Source organism: Trachurus japonicus, chromosome 7 (genome assembly GCF_045865225.1).
Source record: "Trachurus japonicus isolate A0001 chromosome 7, Traja_1.0".
In the NCBI taxonomy this organism is placed as follows: Eukaryota; Metazoa; Chordata; class Actinopteri; order Carangiformes; family Carangidae; genus Trachurus; species Trachurus japonicus.
In genome coordinates, this window is record NC_140913.1 from 22,856,716 (window position 1) to 22,882,183 (window position 25,468).

General features: G+C 41.7%; 4 protein-coding genes across 7 annotated transcripts in view; 2 read left to right on the forward strand and 2 right to left on the reverse strand.

Annotated features, from left to right (window-relative positions):
* The window catches only part of LOC146984766 (cyclin-dependent kinase 17-like), a 48,423-nt gene extending 40,508 nt beyond the window's left edge, over positions 1-7,915 (reverse strand). Inside the window, exon 1 of one of the 3 annotated variants that reach the window (XM_085782181.1) lies at positions 7,839-7,913. The gene's annotated coding sequence lies outside the window, so the exon portion shown is untranslated. Of the gene's footprint in view, positions 1-7,838 lie in introns of all 3 variants that reach the window. The other 2 variants (XM_085782182.1, XM_085782179.1) reach the window with 2 other exon arrangements.
* Positions 7,916-8,139: 224 nt separating this feature from the next.
* LOC146984767 (sodium- and chloride-dependent creatine transporter 1) overlaps positions 8,140-25,468 on the forward strand; it is a 29,696-nt gene continuing 12,367 nt past the window's right edge. Inside the window, exons 1-2 of one of the 2 annotated variants that reach the window (XM_085782188.1) lie at positions 8,140-8,148; positions 24,029-24,331. In XM_085782188.1, coding sequence (XP_085638314.1) covers positions 24,244-24,331 — 88 coding nt within the window. In that variant the 5' untranslated portion in view covers positions 8,140-8,148; positions 24,029-24,243. Of the gene's footprint in view, positions 8,149-22,044; positions 22,633-24,028; positions 24,332-25,468 lie in introns of those variants that run through there. The other variant, XM_085782187.1, reaches the window with a different exon arrangement.
* On the forward strand, positions 9,600-20,297 carry LOC146984768 (transmembrane prolyl 4-hydroxylase-like). Its single transcript, XM_085782183.1, has 9 exons — positions 9,600-10,344; positions 10,574-10,655; positions 15,009-15,205; positions 15,369-15,459; positions 17,099-17,261; positions 17,362-17,547; positions 17,898-17,988; positions 18,194-18,317; positions 19,164-20,297. The coding sequence occupies exons 1-9, from the start codon at positions 9,943-9,945 to the stop codon at positions 19,376-19,378; spliced, it is 1,551 nt and encodes a 516-aa protein (XP_085638309.1). The 5' UTR covers positions 9,600-9,942; the 3' UTR covers positions 19,379-20,297.
* LOC146984769 (secreted frizzled-related protein 5) lies at positions 10,705-12,863 on the reverse strand. Its single transcript, XM_085782184.1, has 4 exons — positions 12,216-12,863; positions 11,615-11,790; positions 11,448-11,534; positions 10,705-11,351 (listed from the first exon to the last, which is right to left on the reverse strand). The coding sequence occupies exons 1-4, from the start codon at positions 12,788-12,790 to the stop codon at positions 11,032-11,034; spliced, it is 1,158 nt and encodes a 385-aa protein (XP_085638310.1). The 5' UTR covers positions 12,791-12,863; the 3' UTR covers positions 10,705-11,031.

Below are 25,468 nucleotides of genomic sequence, written 5' to 3' on the forward strand. Positions count from 1 at the left end.
AATAAGGTCCAGGTTGTAAAAAACGGAAATTATCCTTTAAAGTACTTAGGGGCTATTTGTAGATCATACAACCCCACTTTTAAAAATGCTACTTTCCCTTTAAGAACCAGCACAGCGCACTGTTGTCGAGTGTGCAGGCAGAAGGGTAATAGATAAGTGATACAAGAAATAAAACCCTCTCCAACTTTGTGCCAAGTTATTTGTGTTTGCCTGTGAGCGTGTGGACATCTGTTTCCACATGTATTTGTGTGGGTGGTTGCATGGATGTGGCCGCACGGAGGTGAGGTGAACTGACACACCCCTGAGGAGGACAGAGGAGGAGGAACACGGTCTGATTTATTCAAGACACACACCATTTGGGTTGCTAGGCTACAGGCCTGGGCTGAAACCACAGTTTCTGTCTCTGAGGTGAAGAGGAAAAAGAAAAGAAACCGAGAGAGGAGAAAATATGAGAATTCACAATTTTCAATTTTCTATCTACTACTCTCTCTATATTCATACAAACACACACACACACACACACACTCAACTGTGAAAACTTGCAGCCCTCCACTACTTGGGATGTCACAGAGCATGACAGTATACGATTCTTTTCTCTTGGGGCCAAAAAAAAGTGAATAAAGCTGCTGCCCTACAGGAGTCTACAGTATCCACATGCCATATATGAAATAGGAACTAGCTGCAAGTTTGACCCACTCCTGTACAAACACATACAGACACAGAAAAGTGTTTTTTCAGACCAGAACAGAGGGGTAGTAGACTTTGACAGCTTGTGTGACCAGGGGATTGCCTCAGACAGATATCGTCTTGCCTCCTCTACCTCTCTTTCCTTCCTTTTCATCAAAAACAAACAAGCATTCTTCTGTAATTCGGTGAAACATGAATCATACGCATGCATGCACACACATACAATGTGGCAGAGTGGAACGGGCACTCAGTGGCACTCCGAACACTGCTTTGGCACAGCAGCCTGAGGATGCATGAGTAATGCACAAATCTGCCCAACTACAGAATCCTACACATATCCACACAAACGCACCAAAAAAAAAAAAAAAACCCAAAAAAACAATGGTCCTCACTTAGCACTTCTGCTACTTAACCCAAATCTCCAGAATATGAGAAGAACAAATTATGGAAAGAAGAGGAATGAATAAGGAGATTAACAAAACAGAAAAAAAATCTGAAATGCCATTTTCAGCCACAAGAGGAGGAAGGAGAATAGAGTGTCTGCCTGCTGCTATGATTTCCCTGAGATCTGGTTCAAAGAGGTCACACAGAGTGCAAAAACATTCCTCTAACTTCACTAATGGCTGAATGATGGGGATGAAATCAATATATGGAAATACACACAATTATGTGTGTATTTAGACACAGGCAGATGTTATGACATGTATGTGGCAGATGTGTGATGGCAGATTGTAAATGTTCTTTTTGTAGCTTCTGCACACTATGTCAGAATTAATTTGCCAAGTATACTGTAGGTATTGATGATATTGTTATCCTTAATACTTTAAGCCACAATAATCATGTGGTTGTGGACAATTTGCTTTGGATAATCAAAGAAAACAAGCCAAAACAGATTGTGTTTCCCTGTTAATAAACTTTTACATTTGCCCCCAGAATAATGTGGCTACAACTATGTGACATTCAAACCAGAGGACACAGATGCAAGTGTATCCTATATGACTGCACATACTTAGTTTCAGGACATCACACTGTGCCACAGTTATGACCATGTGGGAAATCCCACTTTGCAAAAAATAAAATGCATTGAAAAATGCAAATAAAATCATGAAATTCTGTGTAATGTTCATGACAACTGTCCTCATCAAACTTGTAATGATGTCATATAAAATAGGTAAAGATGTGGGATAAAATGTAGCTATACTGTACTGACAGGATGATCTGCTGTGAGTGCAGTGAGTATATGGGTGCAACACAACAAGGGCAAAGTCATTGACGGATGCGCATGATTTCCAATCTGGACATCCCACGTTGAGATGGACGTAAATTATTTAGTGCTTTAGAAATGATACTCCCAACACGCTGCTGGGAGATGAACTGATCTGAGACATGTCTTTGCTATATAGGAGGCATATAACTGCCCAGCATGTAATAGTGGTAAAACACCAGGCTTCTTTTGCCTTCGGGAAACATCCACGAGGTCCTCGACACGACAACACTGCAGGATCGCAGCAGGACTGGACTGGACCAGCTGCGGACCCGCGCCACGGTCCTGAGTCCTGACTATCCCATCATGTTACCCGACATGAGTGTGGCCATGGCGGACACACAAGTCAACAGCGAGTCGCCATACGAGAAATATCACGGGATTCAAAACTTCAACACGCTGCGGTTGGTTCGTGGTGGGCCTGACCCGGGTGGAGAGCTGGAGATCTAGTCCTCTATAGTCCTCTAGTCCTCTATAGTCCTCAACCTTTCAGGCCTTTTGCGCTCTCGGTCACTTCTTCTCTCCCCGTGTTTTCCTGCCGCCAGTCCCCGGGAGGAGGAGAGTCAGGCAGGGCGAAGGAAAAGTTACACAGCCCCGTCCGACCGACCGGCTCACAAAGTCACTAGAAATAACATTCAGATCAACTTCTAAACCCTTTTAAAATCCTATTCGCATTAACATGGGGCACCTCGAGCGCTGTGAGGTTTTACGCACATTGCTGCTGGGGCAACTTAGAATAATCGAGTCGGTATAAGAAGGTGCCCTCATCGCTATTTATTTAGGCTACCCCCCCTTTATCTATCTGCCTACCGTGTCACTTCAATACACCGACTGGGAACTGGATTTTAGAGGTGAACACACATGCACTTGAACAGAAATATATGTACGCGAACGCAACACAAACCCCAAATAGCGTTTTTGTTTTAGCGAGTCGTAAAGGAATAAGTCCACCTGCAATGTCAGGTGATAGGACAAACATGGTTATTATCTATCAGGGGGGGTTGTTGACATTATACAGGATCAAAACGTTGTGGGGTGAAGACGGGGGGGTTCAACATAAACAAAACAAACCCACCTCTGCCACTGACCTGCTGGGATTTTGTTTTGCTGCAGGACAGTATTGTTCCAGTTGTGTGTGTGTGTGTGTGGTAATCCTGTGGGCGCTGGGATGAATCCACTGCGACAAGTTCCTCCAACAACTACTTTGCTGTAAAAACACAGCAGATTTCCTCCCAGCGCGTCGGTAAAACTCTTTATCCTCGTCTGTCAGACGGTGTCGCAGTGTCGCTGTGCCGGGCTGACTGCATCGTCCTGTCTGTTAAAGTGCATTATTTTCTATTTTCCTCTTCACTTTCGCTTACAGTCGGCACCGTCCCGTCCGGTGCTGGTGATCATCAGCCATATCGCTGCTGCTGCTGCCGTGTGGATCCCAAGTGGAAGCAGTGGCGTGATCCCGGAAAACACCGCAAGGGGTGTGTGTGAGTGTGTGTGAATGTGTATCCTATGTGTGTGTGAGAGAGAGAGCGCCTGTGTGTATCAGACTCTCTAACCTCCACCCCCACCACCACCAACTCTCTTTCTTTATGTAAAAAAAAAGGGGGTCAAATAGATTAATTTCGGGGGGGGGCAGACAGAGTCACCGGGGAAATTAGCCTCATTATCCAAGCTTCATTCCCATCCAAATGTGCAGCTCGGAGACGTTTCCTGGTGAATAATGCATGGGCTGAAAATTATGGAAATTCGACAACTATATATATGATCCACTCGCTACTGCTTAGTTGGCACCATGCAGCCAAACTGATGAAAACATATTATAGTGTTAAGATAAATACATACATACATTTCCCCCCAGGTCCCGAAGTGGTAGTAGGTTTAAAAAGGCTACATACATACATACAGTAGTGCTGCGCTGCGCTGCACATCAGGGCAGACTGTTGGTGTGATTGCGTAAAACACAGGATGACTTGGCTCAATTGGATTACATTTAATTACAGTCCTCAGGAGAACCAGATACGTGCAGAAACAAGCATATTCCTCTTTTCATGTAAAATGGCTACTTGGGGATCTACTGTGGGGAACTGATTTTCACCTTACACGCGTTAAATGTTTCTGTTTGTTTTGTTTTGTTTTTCATAGAATAAAAAAATGGATAAATGTGAGTTATTACTTCCTTTTTCCAGGGGATCACCACCTGAATCCCCAACAATTACGTTGGGAATCACAGATGACACAGCAAACATAGCTGATGACGTCTGCCTGCTGGTCTTCATCGCCACCTAGTGGCTCTTTTTTTTAATCAAACTGCAGTTTTCAATTCATAAACCAAGATTGTGTGGTTGGCACAGAGATAATCTTCTACTTTTAACCAGCCCCTGTATTTGAAGCTATAGATTGATTGATATCTTTATACACAAAAAAAGTGACATCTCATAAGCAACGCAGTTTACATGAGTGAAAAGGAGTAGGAAGAAGTATAAACTTATCTAATCCTACCCCTATCATTTTAACTATATGTTCTAATTAAACATTTTACACATTACACATTTTAATCCAAATAGTAAGTAAGCAAACACCTTGTGTGAATTATTCAATGTACCTCTGGAGAATCATTTCTTTATGTCTCTTTTTAAACATGATTACACTCGAAATGTTTTTGATTTCAGTTACTCATATTATTCCACAGTTTTACTCCACAAATGGTGATACAGAAACTTTTCTTTGTTGTGCGAGCTCTACCAACCTTTAGATTTGATTTCTCTCTTAAATCATAACCTTACTCTCTTTCGTGAAACATTCTCTGAATGTTTCTTGGTAGCAGATAGTTCCTTGCTTTATATAATACTTGGGCTGTTTTATGCTCCACCAAATCAAACAATTTTAGAGTTTTAGATTTCCAAAATAAGTCATTGGTGTGTGCCCCATAATCAACCCTGTGAATAATTCTCATTGCTCTTTTTTGCAGTGAAAAGTGGCTGAAGTGCAGTTTTGTATGTGTTTCCCCATGTCTCTGTACAGTACTCTAAATAAGGAAGAATCAGTGAATTGTACAGAATATAGAGGGATTTATGATCTAGGACATGCTTTGCTTTTACCAAAACTGAAATGCTGCGAGACAGTTTAGATTTGATATGTTTAATGTGAGGTTTCCAGCAAATTTTGTCATCTATTATCACTCCCAGGAATTTATTTTCATTTGGAGACCAGAAGAGAAGAAAGCATGCACAACCCTGCATGAAAGAGCAAATGTCTTGTGGAAGCTTGTAGTCTAATTGTTGAGACTGTATGAGGCGCTTTTTTCATACTTTTATGTGACAGTAATACACACAAATCAAAAACCCTGATGAATTCAAGCAAAGACAAACAAAGAAGACACAGGCTACAGGTGCTGTTAGCTAAACTTGTTAGTGACTCTGAGCTGCTTTATGAGATTGTTAAATTGTTTGAACAACCATCCATGCCTCAGTTCTTCAGGTTTATAAGGGCCGTCATGTGCACTTATGAATGGGCTGCAGACTATGTTCACAAAATTCCTAACAATGAGCTCAAAACAAGGCACTCTTAATAAATTTGGGAGGTGGGGTTAAAGATCTAAAGCGGATAATGATAATATATAATTAAGAGATTAAGGGGGCACTGGTTTTCTATGTTTAATGGTTGCAGAGGGAGCTTTTGGGGGGTTCAAATATGACTGACAAGGTCATCAAGTTTATCTCAAAATCTTTTAACTGAGCTGGCATCACAAATTGTGGTGTAAAGTTGGAAAGGGGTTGGTTAGACGGCAGGGACAGTCTGAGGAAAGACACTATCAAGTTGCATGTTGGAAAACACAAGCTGCAGTCAGTGTTTTTGGAACTTGACCCTTTCCAGGAACTGAAAATCACGTCTTGGCCCTTACTTACTTACTATTTCAGCAATGAGTATTCATTTTTAAACTCTGCCTCTAGCAATTTTCAACTCTCTTACTTCATGGCCTGTTGAAGATAGGCAACTGGCCAGACAAGTCAGACAACATTGCTGCCATCCCACAGAATGAGAAGCTTTGCTCTGAAAAATAAACTGAGATAATATGATGATTAAATGATCTAAAAAGTGTTTTGGTGGCTGGTGCTGCAATGTACTCAAATTGTGTGCAAATTATATATTCAGTACTTTACTTGAGTACATATCTTTATTTACAATTTCGTATTTGAGGAAATGTATTCATTAGCCTACTCCACTGTGGCTATTTGTTCAACATCTATGTATTTCCCTATGTAGGTAGGTTTATAACCAACATTATTCTTATGATATCTATTAGGCTAGACTCACAAGTCCCTCTTTCACCCTGATGCCTATAGTAGGGAGGTTAAGCCCAAAAAATAGGCCATTGACTTCAGGTCATGATGCAAAGCTCCCCTTTGGCATGGAAGTACCTTAGGGTCATACAAATAAATCTATCCTAAGACACAAGTGAGATCACACTTTGTATCCGAAATAAACATGTGTTTAAAATGCCTTTTTTAAATTGAGAAAACACATGTTAAAAGCACATTACATTTAGAATATCCATATAAACTCAGGCAGATGCCCTAATATATAATATAATGCCTTCTGTTATCTACAGCTTCTGAGACATGGAGCTGCTTGTGTGACAGGATATTGGGTTTTATTAATGTAAAAAACATTAATAAAACTATACTGATACTGGTTTGTTGAACATCAGACGGGGTGCAACAAATATAGCCTACAAGTAGTTCAATAATAAGATGTAATTCATATCACAGTGGTGTCAGGAAAGACCAATTAGCCCATTATTGTGTTGGTCAAAATATAGGCCTACCTATAACTAGTTACTGCTTGTGTATGTTGATTTAAAAAAGTTGAATTTACATGTATGACCCATATTATACGTCAACTTAAAGTCAAAGGAAAAATGTTTTTACTGTTCTCAAATGTAAAAATGGGTCACATTGGACCCTCTACATTATTCAAGGCTTATATAACCTGATACTGAATACATTTTACAATGTGCTCCTAAACTAAACGAACAAAGTTTAGTGTAGAGCGCTAAGCAATGTTCAGCTTTTATGTACATATAGGGAAGTTTAGGTTTGCAGCTCCCACATAAAGCATATGATTAGGACTGACTTATTTCACCTGCGCAGTATAGCTGGCTAAGATCCTCTCTCAGAGTAATGCTGAGAAACTGGTAAGCTTCATTATTTTGGTAGATTTTTACTTTTGTGAATGCTTGTTAATGCTCATCTTATCAATCTCATGATGTTACAGTATCTTTATTTCTTATTTTAAATGAGCCATAATGGAATGTCATGACTGGACTTTATGCTTCCTATGTCAGTCCGCCCTACAGATTGAAAGGCATTAGATCCCTGTTCATCATTCAAACTGAGAAACAATCCTGAAATATTGCAATCATGTCACAAATAAGCTGTAGATAACATCCAGGAGCTGAAAACATTGTAGTTTATATGGACATTCTAAATGTAATGTGCTTTTAACATGCGTTTTCTCAATTAAAAAAAGGCATTTTAAAAACGTGTTTATTTCGGATACAAAGTGTGATCTCACTTGTGTCTTAGGATTTATTTGTATGACCCTAAGGTACTTCCATGCCAAAGGGGACCTTTGCATTATGACTTGAAGTCAAAAGTCGCTTAACCTCCCTACTACTAGAGAGGAGTTAATTCGACTGCATGTTCATTGTAGAGGATGCAGCCTTAAAAAAAAGAAACACCTTATAACTTAATACAACACAAGGGCACCATACAAATCGCATCCTAACAAATGAAGAAGGCCAATCAACAAATCTCAAAAATGTTGCTAGGTGTCTGGCTAACTAGATTAGCTCAATTACTTCCAATGACTATCAACAGAAAGTATTGATTACCTTGAAAAGCCATGTTAATGATCCAACATGACCCAACAATGGAGGTAGCCATTTCAGACGGGTAGCTTCATTTTAGCTCCTACTTATGCATAGGTACTTTAACCCTTACATACTGTTCGGGTCAAATTTGACCCGTATCTGTTTAGATGGATTTTAGATCCACCAGTGTGGGTCAAATCAAGGAAAATTGTGGTTTTAGGGAATCTTGAAACTGTGGAACTGTACAGGCCATGTTTGTATAATTTATGGGACAGTGGTGACAGAAACAGAGTTCAAGGGGGACTTCGACACTGTCACGAGAACTGCCTGTGTTCCCACCACATTTGCCCAGGTTCCCACAGAGACAGACACCTGCTGGTCGTTGAGGGGGCATGGGGAAACCTCGAAACAGTGAAATAGTAAAACAGCATAGTGGTGATCATACAGTATGGTGCACAAAGGGAACAGAGGTCATCTGAGGTCAAGGGGTGCCTTGACACAGACACGAGATCTGCACCTGCAAGCACCATAGACTGTGGCAAGCACCTGCAATGTAATAAAATAATCTATAAAGTAACAAATTTGAATCAATTTGCGTTGGGATGGTGGTGGTGGGGGGTCATGACACAGGGGCGCCGCTAGGGATTTTGGGCCCCATGAAAAGAATCTTTACAGGGCCCCCAACACAGCGGCAACATTTTTTGATGCTATTTATATACAATTATGCATTTTAATGGTATTTTTGACTATCATTACCATATTTGTGAAAGAGGAACAACATGACAGTTGACATGTACAGTAGGGGAAGAACTGAACACTCAATGGAATACAATGGAATTCATTTTTCATTTCCCAAAACAGATTCACCTTTGTATTGTTTTGAGACTGTAGTAAAATGTATTATTATTGCGGGCGCCAGGCGTTGATGTTTCCAAAACAATAAAGTTATTGTTACCAGGACATTGAAAATAAAACATTTGTGATTATATGTTAGTTAATAACTTGTCATTATTTTGACTGTATTATCATTTCATCATCATTAGGGGCCTCTCTGGGCCCCCCTCAATCATGGGCCCCTAGAATCCGTCTCCTTTACCCCCCCTTTTCGGCGCCCCTGCATGACATAGAGGTTCCTGAGCTGCCATTTCAGTGAGTGACATTGTGGCAGCGAGACTTGGTAGCCTACAGTGTTGTGACGTGCACAAACGAACCGATTCTATTGAACGGCTCGTTAACATGAACGATGGGAACCGAGTCACAGCTGGGAACCGTTCTTTTTTTTTTTAACATCTCTGTGTGTTCATAACAGTCAATTGAAGCTGCTCCATTGGCTACGTAAGTGGCGTGCAAACTCAGATATTAGTGGGATATCTAATTTTGTATTATTTTGTTCCAAATCTCACCCCATTATTTCCCAGATAAAATGAGTTACCACCAGGCTGGCTTCTTAAAACTTAATAAATATAAAAAAATATCAGTCAAATGAGCCAGTTTTTTGAACGGCTCTTTGAAAGGAACGACTCACCAAGATCCGGCTCCCCTCAAAGAGCCATAAATCCCATCTCTAGTAGCCTACAACAGGCCCTTTATCTGATCTTCCAAAAGGAGGAGGTTGATAGTGATTTGGTGGAGGATGTGTCAGAGCAGGAAGACAATGCCGAGGAAACTGGCACTTGTACCTACTGTAGTAGGCTACTGATAAAGTCAGTCAGTGGGTTTCTGTCGTGTGGGCCTCTAGGGGGCGCTAACGGTTTGTCAGCCCCGACACATCGACCCCTCTGCAGTCGTCAGCTCTTCCGTCCTGTTGTTAGGCAGGTTGTCAGGGGCAGCGCACCAGCCTGGTTAGCTTAGCTAGCAGCGGATTAAAGGGACTTATTTAATGATGGTACATGTATTTATCAGAGAAAACGACCGGCGGCATACTTGCTTTTTCCTCTCTCCGAGCTGCTCCGTGTCTTTGGGTCAAAGCAGCAAAGACGACATCGTCGATTTTTCCTCGAAACAGCCAGTGTTTTGCAGTAGTGTAGTGTGTGTGTTCACCCCGTAGCTAGCTAGCTAGGTTTGCTAACGTTATCAGGCTGTGTTCCCACGACGTTTGATTTGCAGTAATTTGATTGAAAAAAACATGGAAGCTGCTGAAGAGCATTTTATGAAGGAGGAAGATGATGACGATGATGATGAGGGTGATAAACCTCTGTCCTACAACCACCTCCCCCCTTTTCGCCCTAACGTCACCCGGCTACACGTCCAGAGAAGTAGTGTCTGCTCTAGGGCTTATTTCGTCGTGGTCATGGTCTTCTTCCATGTTTACATCCTGAACGTCATCGCCCTGCTGCTTTACGTGCACTACAACAACGGACCCGGGGACCTTGTTGTCAGTGGTAATGCGGCGGCCCCCTCGGCCTCAGTCGGTGAGGGAGGAAGCCCCCTGCCCCACCCTGCCCCTCCTGCCCCAGAAGCTCCCGGAGAGCTGCATGTGGAGGACTACAGTCAGAGTTTCAGTCTCCCTCGCATTGAGGGGATACGGGTAAAGATACTCCACAATGTGCCAATACAGAAAAAAATAACCATTTTTGTCACTGTGGATTCATTACTTATTCCCATGTCCACAATTCAATGTAAAACCATGAATCAAATTTAGCTGTCTACCTTTTTATTCCAACCTTTAAATTAAATCTGACTGAAATCTGAGCCACCATAGCAGTGTTATCTGCCTGAATCCCCATGCAGTGATTGCTTCTGTTTTACATTTGCAGGTGGGTCATGTTCAGCAGGTGTCCGTTGTGCCAGAAAGAATGCACGAGATGAAGACACTAAGCTTGAAACCTCTGTTATTTGGTAAGTATAGGGTAGTCTAGTTATGAATAAATGTCATTTCATCAGGGTTTACTGTAGAGCACAAAGTTTAATCACTGTCAAAGTCATACAAATATAGACCAGAAATATTTACTTAAAATTCACAGATATGTACATTTTCTTATAAACAAGTTTTAATTCTTTTACCCTCACTGCCTTAGAGAAAGTGTTGGTACTTGATCAGTTCCTGTTTTATATAATATTGCTGCCACAATCACAGGAGTTTTAACGTGATTTGAAAAGACTAGATAAAGCTTTATTTACACTTGTTTTGTGTTTTATGGTTAAATTGTGTATGCTATTTCTATGCTTTCCCTAACAGTAGCAGTTTAATGCTTGTTGCACTTATCACATAATCTTAGCTCCTGCATCTGTGATGTTTCCATTTGCGTGCAGCTGCCATCAGGTTTTTGTCTCGTCTCTGCCAGGCGTAAGCCTTGTTGACCACCAGGCGCCCTGCCTGCACTGTCCCTGTCACAAGGAAGGTGCCGCCTCGTGGCTGGTGCCTTGTCATGTTCCTTACACAAGTGGCGTCCCTCTCCAGCCACAGCTCGATGTGGGAGCGGACCTGCCCCCCTAACAGAGGCCCGTGCTTCAAAACGTCCAGTTTTGCAGCCAATGCGAACTGAGACAGGCTCACTGGAGTATACTTCAGCTGTGTTAGACGCAGTTTTACAACTGGGAAGAAAGCAGATAAACACTTGTTGTTTAGAGTTGAACTGCATACAAAATATATATAATCAAGCAAAAAGGTGGAAGAATATTGATACTCACCAAAGTCACTCCTACAAAAGGTCTCGAGAGTATCTTTTGTGGAAGAAGCCTCTTCCAGCTCACAGTCTCGACAGCTCGCCAGAGGCACTGAAATAGTCAAACCACTTAATGAATGGGTTGTTAGATTAAGTCAGCTCAATTATGTGTCCATGTAGTCAATTTCTTACCTCTACGTCCCCCTGTTTGAACACTGCTGTTGGTGATTGAGGAGATACACATGAGATGGTCTGCCGGATACTGGTCACACCGCAGAATTTCTGGCCAGGGGTATCCATAGCAACTCATGATCGGTGCACAGCTGTCCCGTACAGATTCACACAAACTCCTGCAGGGTGATATAAACCTAATAAAGAAGAGATGGAGAGGGAACATGGGCAGCACTGAATAGATGAAAGGATTTGAATCGTTAGTGAAGTGGCAGGGAACAAACACCACTTGATTAGATGCCATTTGGTTGCTTTTTTGCCTTTCTCTCGGCCGAGAAGTGCTAATGTGACTAAAAGGAGATAATAGTGCTCTAATGGCTTGGTTTCAGTGTGAAACAACCTTTCCTCAGAGAGTAGTGCCACTTTGCATAGCTTTCAAAAGGGTGTTAACCCTTTATGACCCTGCTGGTGTGCAACTTTATCATTTGTCATTTGAATAATTTTCCCCATTAATAAAGTTGTCCAGTCTCTATCCACTGTATAGAAAGTTTATCTAGTATACAATAAGCTATTATGAGTAAATACAATGAGTCAAATGACATGTACATGGGGTGATACTTACCTGTCGAGGCAGATGGGTGCAAAGAGAGAGCAGAGAAAGATGCGGGCATCAGGGTGACACTCTCTGGCCAGTAGTGGCAACCAGCTGGCACTCTGTTGCACAGCTTCAGCTGGAGACTCGTGGCCCAGCAGGTTGGGCATCCTCATTGTGTCATAACCAATGTTTTGGCACAAGGCCATGCCAGACGGGATGGGCACACATCGGGAAGAACTTCGGGGCTCCCACAGTCCACCTTCTCCTATAGAAAGCATGGACCTGAAGCCTGCGGTAGCACCAGGGTCCCCCCACAACTCATCATCCTCTCCTGTTGCAGCTCCTGGTCTCGAAACACGAGTATTTCCATATTCAGTTTCGGTATTGCCCTCAGTACTTGCCCTGTCCAAGCTCTTGTCCTTCACCCCAGATCTAATCCTACCCTCAGCCCTTGCTCGTCCCTCCACCCCTGGCTTTACTCCACCGGCACTCAGACCAAGCACTAATGTGCTGCCTAGCCCAGCAAGCAGAAGGAGAAATAGTAAAGAGGCTGGATGGGAGGACTTTCTGCAGCTAAAATGAAGACAGAGCACTGAAATCATCCTGAGACCGAAGCTGAAAAGGAGAAATCCTGTCGTGTGTCTCTTGAGTGAAAAAGACCCCTGTGTGACAGTGCAGGAGAGGATGGTAGAATAGGTGTATTTATACTGGGCAGTGATGACATTTGCATAGGAAGGGGTAAGGGGAGGTGTAGAGAACAGCAGAGAAGGGGTGGGGCACACATAAAAACGTTATTAGAGATGCGGATCCACTCGCATTTATAAGCAGATTTAAGTGTTTTTGACAGAGCTCAAAATTAGTAATGTGGATGATTTGGCATTTGGATACTTTTGGATTTCTGCCATTTCCATCCCCACAGCTTGAACTGAGGAAGAGACTGGCCCTCATGTGGTGAAACTCCTCCACCCCTTCATCCCACATTTTCTTCCAACCCACACTTAACTACCCTGTCCCGCCCTGACCTCTTTGCTTTTTGCACTTCTTTTCACATCCACTCCTGCTGCTACATGGGAGAAATCAGATTTTTTTAATGAATGTTTACTACTTCGGAGAGACTGAGGATGCCCATAATATTAAGTAGACAAGTACACAGTGACAGAACATGTGAGATCTGCGTGCCAACACACACATGAACTGAAGAGCAAGCTGTTTGCTCAATTATATGTGTGTGTGGACTTGAGCTCAGGACACAAATAAAATTGGTGTTGTCCTGCTGTGTAGCCGTGGCCTGATTCCTGTTCAGACAAGCAGGTCACTTCCTTTCCGGGGGAGAAAGAGAGACAGTGGTGGGAGGGAGAAGAGAGAGAGGCTCGGTCCCCCTTCATTCATATCAGTTGTCCAGATTAATGAGGCTAGACTGGACAATAGGGATTAACCAAGTGGGTACAGTGTAAAAGACACGGGTGACAAACAAGGCCTCTACTGTACGGCCAGGCAAACCTGCCGGAAGCCTTTTATTAAGAGGGGTCATGACTGACGGGCATGGATGGATAGTTGGGAGGCAAACCGTGGAACACCATGGCTTCACACTTAGGGTATTAAGAGTACGGATAGAAAAGATGAAGTGGTGGAGCAATGTTTCAACCAAAACAAATGGTAAAGGCACAAACCTGAAACACATGGTGCTAAAATAGAAAAATAATGGTTTGGAGTAATATTTATTACCTAATGAGTAGGTATAAAATAGTTTTGAATACACTAAATTCTGATACTATTACTATTTTGCTGTAATTGATATCAGCAATTAGTGAGTCTCAGAAGCCTGCACTGCTTCTACCTTCCTCTACCTAATTAAACCTCCTTGTAGGATAAGCTATACCACAAATGACCCACTGGGGAATGGCACAGGAGAATAGCTTGTACTCACTGAGTGAATCTATGTTTATTGTCCCCAGAGTTCTGGTGCTTAAACGCCTACTAAAACAACTAAGTAATAGAGGTTGGTTTTTAACAAGTTATGTCGCTATGATTATTTCAGGAATAAGACATACTGAAAAGTTGCTCAGTTCACGTCTGTGTTCAATAAAAATATTTGACTCTACAGAGAGTTTTATTGGGACATGTCTTGTTTTTTAAGGACTTAATCATATAATCGTTTGAAGACACTGATCAAAGTGTCCCAGATTTGCCCCTTGACTCTGAGAAGGTTTGTTTGGCAATCTAAAGTAATCAATTTTGTAGTCCCAACAGATCAAGCCAGTACTGTTAACAGACATTTTTTTAATCCACTTAAAGGTAAATCACTCACTCAAGGTATAATTACAGGTATAACAGAGTTCCATTACACTTGGAGTTGGAGTTGTGAGAAGATTTGAGAAACTTGGGTCATATGTTTTAAACAAATGTGAGTTAAAGTGATGGCACAGATCAGTAACGGTTACTGGTGTCCATCTGACACTCATGCACAACAGGTATTTTTATGAACAAGTCCAGACTTTCAGCCACATTTGACATGTTTTTGATTAGCCCGACCTAATCTCCAAGCCAATCCCTTTGATAGGACATCTGTCCTTTTAAAATTGACTGATTAAAATATCTAGATGGATACACTTTTCAGTCTCTTCTGGGAAAATGTAGACTTCACAGACTCCATGTAAATTGCAATGGAAAAACTAATTTTGTGTATCACATGATTAGTTTGGGTACGTGAAATAAATCTTTTTCAAATCAGGATCTTTTAAAGTTGTTGGCATCGTTTAATTATGTATATCCAAGGCAACACTCGTCCTAACATTTGCCATTTTTTCCTGTTTTTGTCAGAGATCCCTGGCTTCCTGTCAGAGGAGGAGTGTCGTGTGGTGGTGCAGCTGGCTCAGCTCAAGGGTCTGATGGAGAGCCAGGCACCAGCACCCAGCCAGGGACAAGAGGAGTCAAACCAGCCACTACTTTCTCTCAGCACAGAGGAGGTCTTTAGTCTGTTGGACCTGAACCAGGACGGGCTGCTGCAGAAGCAAGAGGTGAAAAGATAGAAACATCTTGTATCCATACGCCATGCAGCTGTGGGAGATTAGGAAAATAGATTTCCAGGAAAAATCAATTCTAAGTAATGAATAATTGAACTGATGGAACATTTTATGTTCTTTCACTGATATGGGAAAAACATTTTGGTCTCTCCTCCAGATACTGAGTCACTCACGTTCTCGAGATGGAACATGGTTGAGCCCAGATAACTTGCGGCAGATACTCAGCGGTCTGGAAGCTCGTCCAACAGGTTTGTGCTGATGTGGTTTGAGTGTGTCAGTACATTTCAGGCCCTTCTGAATGATCCCATTTAGGAGGGAGCATGGGTTAAGTTCCCATGTGTTCTCATGAAATAAATGTGTGAGACACTTGAAACTAAATGCATCATGAAATGGAATACATTGATGAATTTAGCCTTTAACCATAATTTTAATGTAACTGTTGAAGGAAAATCTCTGAACCCTGATTAAGCCGAGGCACATATCTGAAAATGGGAAAAAAAAGTTTAGTTTTAGGTCCAAAAGTATATACTGATGTGACTACTAATATTAAACAGGGTATCGGCGGGGTCTTAAAAAGTATTAAAAGGTGATAAATCAATTTGGGGAAAATTAAGACCCTTAAAAAGTATTAAAAAGTCTTTTCACGACTTTATAAAGTCTTGAATACTGAAGGTATTTTTTCCGAGTTAGCTGTCCAAGAGTTTGAGTCCTAAAAACATTGCGGAAGTGTGTGAATTTATTTGTTTTATTAAAAAACAAAGATGAACCGGTTCATGAAAAAGAAAAGAAGATTGTTGTTTTGGTTTTTTTGAGAGTTGAGCAATGTTTTTTTTTGATAAACTTTGCCTTTGATTTATTATCCTGCAGCCTTTTTTGAATTCTGTTGTATCATAGTGGTCTATAGTCTTTATCACAAAAACCAAAACTGTTCAGTTAAAAGTGTCACTGATGTAAATGGTTACAGCTTGAAGTGGCGGTGAGGTATTAAAAAATGTTGAGAAGGTCTTGAAAAAGTCTTAAAAAGGTTTTAGAATTAACTTCAAGATTCCTGTATAAACCCTGTTTAAGTTTGTCCTAATCTGATATCTGCATGAAACACAACTTTAAAATACTTAGTTTCAGAGTTCCTTACAATTACTTAACAATAATCAATAGTTCAAGATGAGCATCTCCAATTTAAATGTACAAAAAAGAAATCTACTGGACTCATCTCTTGCTGTTATTTGTGTGAGTGTTTCTACAGTGGTTTTGTACTCCTAAGTGTACAGTAAGTGGCTGACCGGTAGGCGGTAGCTGCGATTGCGTGCAAGTTTCAGAGTGGCAAGGCCGGAAGAGGGGTGACACCGTTTTGACCTGATGCTATTGTGCCAGGCGTTGTACACATCCCAGTCCGGATGTGCCTCATCCTATCTCATTAAAAACTGATTATTCTCCAACCCCTTTTCTTAATTTTCCCCCGGATCCCCTGTATTCCCCCCCTCCGACCCCCACTTCCACACTCTTTCGTCAACCCACCCCCTCCCCGATCACCTCTTCTCTGGCACCCCAGAGCTATTGTTGCGGCTGGGGCGCGGTCTCCCAGGGGAAGTGGTGGGGGCCAGACATTCATTCAGCTGAGAGTAACAGCATACGGTTGGACAAAGAGGGAAGGAATGGAGGAAAAGAGAGAGGAGAGCTGTCAACCTACCCGGTCACTGAATTGTCACTGCAGGAAATAAAGTTTAGATTAAATTGAGTCAGAATCGTGAATTCAATTAATTCACAGGGCTCGATTTGTATCTGCAGTTATACGGTTGCATTTTAACTTTTACTTTTGTACCTTAGCTATATGAGGGTGAGAAAACAGTCCAATAAGGAATTGTATGTGTATGTCTATGCTCTTGGAAGGGATGCTGACCTTGGAGGATTTTAGGCGTGTGTATGATGGATCCCAACGTCCAGGACAACAGCAAAGTGGGAAGCTCCGGGGTCAGTTCAGACAGAGGAGCAAGCAGACATGGCTTTTCCAAGGCCTGGGATCTCACCATGTGCTGCAAACCCTTAGGAACAGGTAACGACACATGCGCACACTTTGACACACACTTAATAACCCATACATTCATTTTTGATAATATACTGTACATAACTACCTTCTTACTTCTTTTATTAAGACTTATCGGTCTGACACGTCTGCCCTCTCAACTCGTTCAACTGAGTGAGCCACTGCAAGTGATTCGCTACGAACACGGAGACTTCAGTGATGCCCACCATGACAGCAGCCCTTCTCAGTCAGAAACTACCTGTGCGCACACACGACTAGCAGGAAACACATCTGTCCTCACAGAGGTCTCCTGCAGGTACAGTATGTATGACATGTGCAGGATTGTTTTGCAGGTTTTCATAGTATCGCCTTGACTTTGAAATAATATGGTGTATAGACATATTTTCTTTATTAAGATTATGACTTACTCTTTACTCTTTGTTTTGCAATCAGGTGTAATTGTTGGGAAAACACCTCTCTTATTGATTTAATTAATCATTATAAGGTTGAATTTCTGTTACTAGAAGGATTACTTCTTAGTTTTTGTTGTCATTGTCTTTTCAGCCAGTTTAGATACATAAAAAATAACATCTCTGTCTGTGTATTGGGAGAGAATTTTTTTCATTCTCATCTCTTTTTGTCACTTTCTTTCATGTTTTATCACAGGTATCTCACAGTGTCATTCTACCTCAGCTCTGCAGAGGATGGTGGTGAGACCACCTTTCCTGTGGCAGACAATCGTACTTATGAAGAGCAGGTGAGCGTGCTTTCACAGACCGCAGTCATAAACCTACTTTTTTTTTTTTGTCGCCGTGAAATGATGTCAACTGTGCATGACCTGAATACTGCCGATAAGATGCAGTCAATGCTGAACCATGACAAGGAATCTGACACCTATGTGAACACAGTGTGCCAAAAACAAATGATTAGACACACGCTGTTTACAGTTTCATGTGTCCTAGGCGCTGGTCCAGGATGGAGTTGATTTGACAGACACCCAGGGGACATGTGGCAGAGGGAACCTAAGAATAAAACCTACTGCAGGGACGGCACTCCTCTGGTACAACCATCTCTCTGACGGTAGAGGTAAGAACAGAAGGCATTGGTTATTCCAAGCACACAATCTAATGTGCTCTATTGTTTTATTATAGGAAGACATTTAAATCAAACCTCATGCCTCTATCATTTTAGTCCTGAATCCAGGGAAACACGACATGCAAGTGCCCTCTTTAAACCCCAACCTGAATTCTCACCTTGCAGAGTTGGAAACTTAACACACTTAACGCAAGTTCTCTGCTTCATTTTGAACCCAAAATTTGTCACCCATATAAAGTATGTGATCCGTGTGAGAAAAGGACTTGAGGGAAATAAGAATCTGTTTCAGAATTTGAAAAAGAAAGTTTTCCAGTCTTAGCTGATCCAGCCCAATGATGGACTTGGAGCTTGTGGGGGAACAAATTAAATAAGACTTTTTACTTGTTCTGCCCTTTTCTTCTCCTTTTCTACAACGTCTGTCTTCAATTTCATCTTCTCTCTCTGCTCTTGGTTTTCTTTAACACATCTCTTTTGAAGAGAGTTGTTGTTGTGACTGCCATACCCATTTGGACTGAAATGATTAATCTACCTAATTAGGTTCAGGGAGAGCAGAGCAGCTTTGTACGAGACTGGGTGAGTGGGTGACTCCTGTGACCAGGGATAACCTATTTCCACAATCAAAATCTAGGTTACTGAAGCGCTCGAATGAAGCAACAACATAGAGACCTGCCTGGACAATGAAAATATTAAGGATTAATCTTAACAAAATCTCTTAAGGTTTTTGTTGGTGGCTGGTTGCTGACATTTCTATGAATTTGTGTACCTTATTCACCTCTCTCCAGCAGCTACTGCACTCCTTCCTCCCTCTTAAATGCTGTTTTCCTGTATCTTCTGTAGGTTGGATGGGAGAGCTAGATGAGTATTCCCTGCATGGCGACTGCCCAGTCAGGCGTGGGGTGAAGTGGGTGGCCAACAGCTGGGTAAATGTGGATCCAGACTATCAAATGCAGGCCCGCTACCAGAGACTAGTGGCTCAGAGGCATCGAGCTAAGTCGGCCATGGAGGAGCATTACCAGACTCTCTCACACAGTGACCTCCACCAGGATTTATAGCTGGGCTTTTTTAACGGAAAGAGTTGAAGTAGTAGTCTTTGTATCTATCGATGGAAGCCAGTGGAGCTGGACAGACCTTCCCACTATCTCAGATGCTGTAGTTGAGATGGACATTGCACAAAATAACATCCCCAGATACTTTCTCCTTTCAGTAATTGCTGCATATTTACCTTGACTTAAAGTCATTCCTATAGGTCTGGTGAATTTTTGACATAGATTTACACAATATAGACGTAAGGTGGGCAGATGCATCGGCTTCCCTAAGATTTGTTTATTTACATAACAATATATGAATTTAACAGAGTGAATGCCGTTCTTTATTAAATTGCGCCTTAAAATTATTTAAGTTATTCAGAATCACAGACACCTGTGGATACTGTGATGTGAGTCGGAGAAGATGCAGTCACATATTATGTAAGAGATAAGCCTGCTTACCTGCCTTCCGTTTGAATTCACTAGGCATAGTGTTATTTATTGTTATAGAATTAGGTCTTTTGTTAAAAGCCATATCATAATAATATTCATCTGTGATCTGTGAGATATTTTCATGTGATCATTTTTTTGTCTGTTCTGCTCTTCAGGTTTTGCTCTCTGAGTTAATGAGCTTTGATCATGAAAATTTATTTAAATTGCTACTGAAAATGCAAACTGGACAAATAGATCACTTATCACACTGGCTGTGGGAGCCCAGTCCTTCAGGTGTAATACAAACGTAGGTGTTTGATATTCCAACTTAGGTGTTTCTTATCCTCACAAGTCCAAATTATTTATTTGTCTGAGAGTATTTATTTGAGTGTTATTTATTACCACCATTTGGTGTTTTAAATTAAAGGAAAACATATTTATTACCGCTTGATGTTGCACTGAATTTGTCACTGTGTTTGTTCTATGTTATGAAATATATAAAACAATGTTTTACAAGTAATGGTGTCAGTGAGATCATTCATGCAAATCTCTTGCTATCGACCATGTCCACTAGATGTCACCCAATAACCAATACAGCATCATAATCCGCTGTTGAACTTGAGCTAGTTCGCCTCAGGAATTGTGATAATTGTGTTGAAGTTCAACTGTCGCACTAAAATCCTCCTGTCAGTGCTGTTTCCACCACAGTTAGCCCACCAACATTAAAAAACGAAAGAATATAACTGAAACACTGAGGCGGTGGCACCTGCACATTCTGAATATACGCTCAGAATCAGCAGCGTGCACCTTTAACCTCACAATCACTTGTTTCTGTGAAGGACCCACACTTACACACACACTTGAAACCACATGCTGCCTCTTGTGAGTAAAGTGGCAGTGACAACGACTGTATAGTGAACCATTTAAAACAAGAAAAGAATAATCACCAGAATGTACACAAAGTAAATCATCAGACATGAACGCCGCCTCTCATCTTGCTACTATACTGTGTACTAGCATTTTCCTGTTCATCAGTTTAAATTCAATTAAATACAGTTGTTTGATACATTTAGTGGAGTAGAAATTAAGAAAAATAAAATGAGTTGATAAGGGCATTTACTATGCTTTAAGGATAATTATATGCTTTCCATAATTCATTCCTGAGAGCAAAGTAAAGGAATCCCAACTTGGAAAAGTAAAACCTTTAAAGACCCTGGTTTATTCCGTACAATATAGGTGTAAAATATTTGATTACTCTGTCAAAAAATCTGTTAGGACTTTGCACCAGTGAAGTAAAACAAAAACCATGACAGCTTCTCCATCTGGCATCTACCGTGTATGTAGCCTGAGTTTGTGGAGAGATTATGTAATTCTGTGATCTAATTTATACCTCATTGGTTTTAAAGTTGTGGTTTATCAAATTGCACTTTGTGAGTGTAGCTACGTGTGTCAAGGAAGAGAGAATGATGATTCCTGCACCCAGTATGTCAAAGATTAATGAAAAATCACTATTATGTAACTGACAGTAAAAAAACAAACAAACAAAAACACATATGTTGAGTAAATACTGTAATGAAACTGGTACAAGTGAATTTTTGATTTTTGTTTTTTTGTTAGTTTGTTTTTTCAACTACCCACTAATCAATCAATCAATGAATGCCAATTAATTTTCAGGAAATCAATAGGTAAATTGATGAACTCATTTCAGCTGGTGGCAATAATGAAACTGCCATGCATGATGAGTCAATAGGGGCACAAAAGCATTTTTATGTTGCTCTGGGGATCTCCATCAGCTTAATCCTGCACTGCCTGATAGAGCATTAGTCCTACTAGTCCCCAAGCAGGGAGGGAGCCCTCGTCCTCGAAATATAGACCAAATAAACGGAGCGAAACGCCATCATCAGATCAGACGCCGCTTTGGGCTTTCTTTTTTCTTTTTTCTTCCTTTCTTTTTTTCTTTTTTTTTCTTCTTAAATCTGCAGTTAGTTGTGTGATATCAGGTCAAGGACATATGCAAGTGAAATAAACCCATCCTTGTTGCTGCGACTCCTCTAATTTTGACTGAGCTGTGCTGCTGCCGCTGCTGCTGCTGCTGCTGATGCTGTGCGCACCCACCGCACTGGGGCCGGCGGCAGCCAATCACGTCAGCCGGCGGCGGGAGGGGGAGGGCGGGGGGAGCGCAGCGCTGCGTCCGGCGTCACGGCGAGGCGAGCGGAGCGGAGCGCAGCGCAGGACCGTGGAGCAGCAGCGCAGCGGATCACATTCTTCGTCTGGTGGTCGAACCGCGGCGGCATCACGTACACAGGTTCATGGTCTTCTGACTGGGGGCTGTTGAAACAAAAGAAATCTCTTCCCGTTAAGGCGCATTATCATTTTCATTTAACTGTTATCCATGAGATTCTTCAGGCTTACCTTCAAGTGCTTCGTCGACTGCTTTTGAATCTCCTCCTTGTCCAGGGCTCAAACTGTGACCGCGGCGCTTTTTTGTGAAATTTTTTTTTCCATCTCTTGGCTCTTGAGCTGAGGGTTTTCCACCACCGTGTGATAATCACAAAAACTGCGATTTTTTTTATTTCAAGAAGGCGAAATAACAAACTCGGAAAACCAAAACGACGACTGGAGCTCGCAGAGCCGACAACCGAGGCGATACGACCCCGTGTCGCTCTCCTCTCGAGCCCGCCGGGTGCCTTGGTAAAGCCACTTCAGCAGCTCCTTGGCTCAAACCAACAGCCAGCTTGCCTTTTTTTTTCTTTTTTCTTTTTTTTTTGTAAAAAAATAAAAAAAAATAAAAAATATTTTTGTGCCGCTACCCAACAATATGTCACCTGAGTTGGAAGAGAGCAGCCAAGGTGAGTATGCTGAATGAATGACCTCTACTGCTTCATTATTTCTGTTATTATTATTATTATTATGTGCAATATGATCCAACCATTAGCTTAAAACACAACCACCATGCTGCTTTGATATTATGCATTGAGGTGGGGGACACCACCAGCTGCACTCAGCCTGCCTCAGTCTGGGTCTCTCTTCATCACATCATAAATACTAAATACGCCTTTAGGAGATCTAAACACACACCACACAAGAACAGAGACGTCATATTCAAGCTTAATATTCATGCTGAACACGTGTCCCTGTGCAGTACAGGAGAGATTTATGCCCCTGATCAGTCAATGTGAAGTTTTTCTCTCCCCCCCCCTCAGTTATTATGAGAGCATCATCGTTTAGCTTGCTATGGCTGCAGAGTAAGATGACTCATGTTCAGTCAACCCCAGCCTGTTTCCTACTGACATGTGAGTAATGACATAGACTCCATTCATGTCTAAGAACAATAGATTTTCTTCTTATTGTCTTTTACCTTTGGAGTAATCTCTCTGGATAAACATTAAATGATCACATAGTGTGTACTGTGTAGCCATCCTATAATGATCTCTAACCACAGGTAGCTATATCCTCTCTCATTAAGTTGCACCGTGCGTGGATGCTGACATCCTTTACCTTCCATCCCCACTCTTCTTCTCCCTCTCCCCTCCTCTGTTCACACGCCCCCTCAAACTGCTCTGATCTGGATTCAGCTGCTTTGCTTTGCTTTGCTTTGCATCCAGCGCCGAGCGGCCACAGCACTGATATCATGGGATGGCAATAACGAAGTAGTGACACATGGCAGGCAGCGTTTATTTGTGCTCGTGCAGCTGCCTGCGTGAGTTCATTCACCACCGTTCAGTCAGCGACAGAGGAGCTGGAGATATATACAGTATACCCTGACCTCTGCTGTGTTGTACCGCAGCACACTAATCACTGTCCATGAGACAGGGATGCAACAGCAACATGAATGTAGTCCCAAATAATAATTATATAAAGGCAATTAACACACAAAACTACAGTGAGACAGAGTATTTCAGCCCTGTTGTGGCTCGGTGGAAGTCGGTAATAACTGGCTAAGGTTGAACTGATGCTGTAATTGTAATGAATGGAGCACAGTCAGCCTCCCTCTTCCATTCATTGCATCGCTGACGTGTGACTTAAAGTTGTGAATGTGAATATTTTAGATATGACTGTTCGACTAATAGTCTGTTGTCTTTTCTGATAAGAGTGAAGATATTTTAAGTTATCGATTCCCTCTCTTATCTGCCTCCAGTTGTCCTCCCGCTTGTCTCCTCAGTTCCTCTTGTAATCTGTTCCTCTTCCTCTTCCTCATCTCATCTGACCCCTTGTTCATCTTTTTCTTTTTCTGTCCCTGTCCAGGTGAAATCAGTCTCCCCCAGCTGGAAGCAGGGACCCTGTCCGAGGAGGAGGGCGGGGGGTCGGCTCGCCCCCTGGTGCCCGTGCCTGGAGCGGGCCCGGGGTGTGGTGAGGGCGGAGGAGCTGGCCCGCCGCAAACCCAGGACGGGGCCGCGGCCGGGACCGGGAATGGGGCCGTGGCGGTGCCGGTGGTGGAGAGAGAGACCTGGACCAGACAGATGGACTTCATCATGTCCTGCGTGGGTTTTGCCGTTGGCCTGGGCAACGTGTGGCGTTTCCCGTATCTCTGTTACAAGAATGGAGGAGGTGAGCCTCGAGGAGCGCTGTCTGATTAATGTCACTGTTAGTTAGTTAGTTAGTTAGTTAGTTAGTTAGTTAGTTAGTTAGTTAGTTTAAGTTTATTTCGGACATGTTAAAAGAAATAAAACATAATACAGAAATGGACAGACATAACATATAAAAACTTTGCAAAAACAACATATGAACAAAAAAAAAAAATTGAAAATAAAGGTAATTTGATTTTTTGTTTTTGTTTGTTTTGTTTATTTGTTTGTTTCATATCCGAAAAGGAGTGGGAAGAAGTAAAACTTATTTACTCCCACCCCTTATTCACAAATTATCTATCAAGTTATCTAGTCATTATTACTTGAATTTATCTATCAAGTTATCTAGTCATTATAATATATACAGTAAGTTAATTTATGAGTTATTTAACTGGATTTATTCTAATATATTATTATATTTATATTTATATACATATAGATTTATTCTAACATATGATTACTAGTGAACTGTAAACATATGAAATGTTTTTTCTAGGATTCCCTATAGGCCTGTTTCAGAAACACTGATCTGAAACCTGATAGTTTCAAAGAACGATAAATGAGTAAAAAAAATGTAACTGTGCAAGCAAAGTTCACAGAGTCGTTCTCATGATAAATAGTGAGGTTGTCTTGCGTTATGTTTTTTTTTCTCTCTCTCTCTCTCTTCATGTACACAAACCTTTCACATATTGCACCACCACCGTGCAGCGGTCCTTAGATTACTCCCGTTGTTATTTGTGATGGATGTTGTTTGAAATGAAGCCAAGGAGCGTGTCTCTCAACTTAATGATTCAGTTTAGTTTCCACCACACTGGGAGATGTAGTCGTGGCTGTGCAGCTTAAAGAAACGGATCATGATTCAACAATTTGACAAAAATGCATTCTATATTCTGGTATTTGTTTATACACAATTTATAAGAGTTTAGATTAACTCACATATTCCTGGTTGGGCAATAAAAGGCAGCATGGCATAAGCATAATGCTGTAACACATGACATAGTAGGTATAGACAAAGCAGGGGACTGCGTGTCCATGAGCACGTAGCTGAAAAGCTATGTGCACCCACGTGGTTTCATTTTATTTGTTAACAGACGGACTTAGTGCCAGTTGCCCGACAGCA

Coding starts and splice junctions, on each gene's coding strand:
- LOC146984768 (XM_085782183.1), top strand. CDS start 9,943: ATGGAAGCTGCTGAAGAGCATTTTATGAAGGAGGAAGATGATGACGAT. Junction 15,460..17,098: donor TCTGGAAGCTCGTCCAACAG/GTTTGTGCTGAT, acceptor TGCTCTTGGAAG/GGATGCTGACCTTGGAGGAT. Junction 17,262..17,361: donor CTGCAAACCCTTAGGAACAG/GTAACGACACAT, acceptor TCTTTTATTAAG/ACTTATCGGTCTGACACGTC.
- LOC146984769 (XM_085782184.1), bottom strand. CDS start 12,790: ATGATTTCAGTGCTCTGTCTTCATTTTAGCTGCAGAAAGTCCTCCCAT. Junction 11,791..12,215: donor GCACCCATCTGCCTCGACAG/GTAAGTATCACC, acceptor CTTCTTTATTAG/GTTTATATCACCCTGCAGGA. Junction 11,352..11,447: donor CTTTTGTAGGAGTGACTTTG/GTGAGTATCAAT, acceptor CTTTCTTCCCAG/TTGTAAAACTGCGTCTAACA.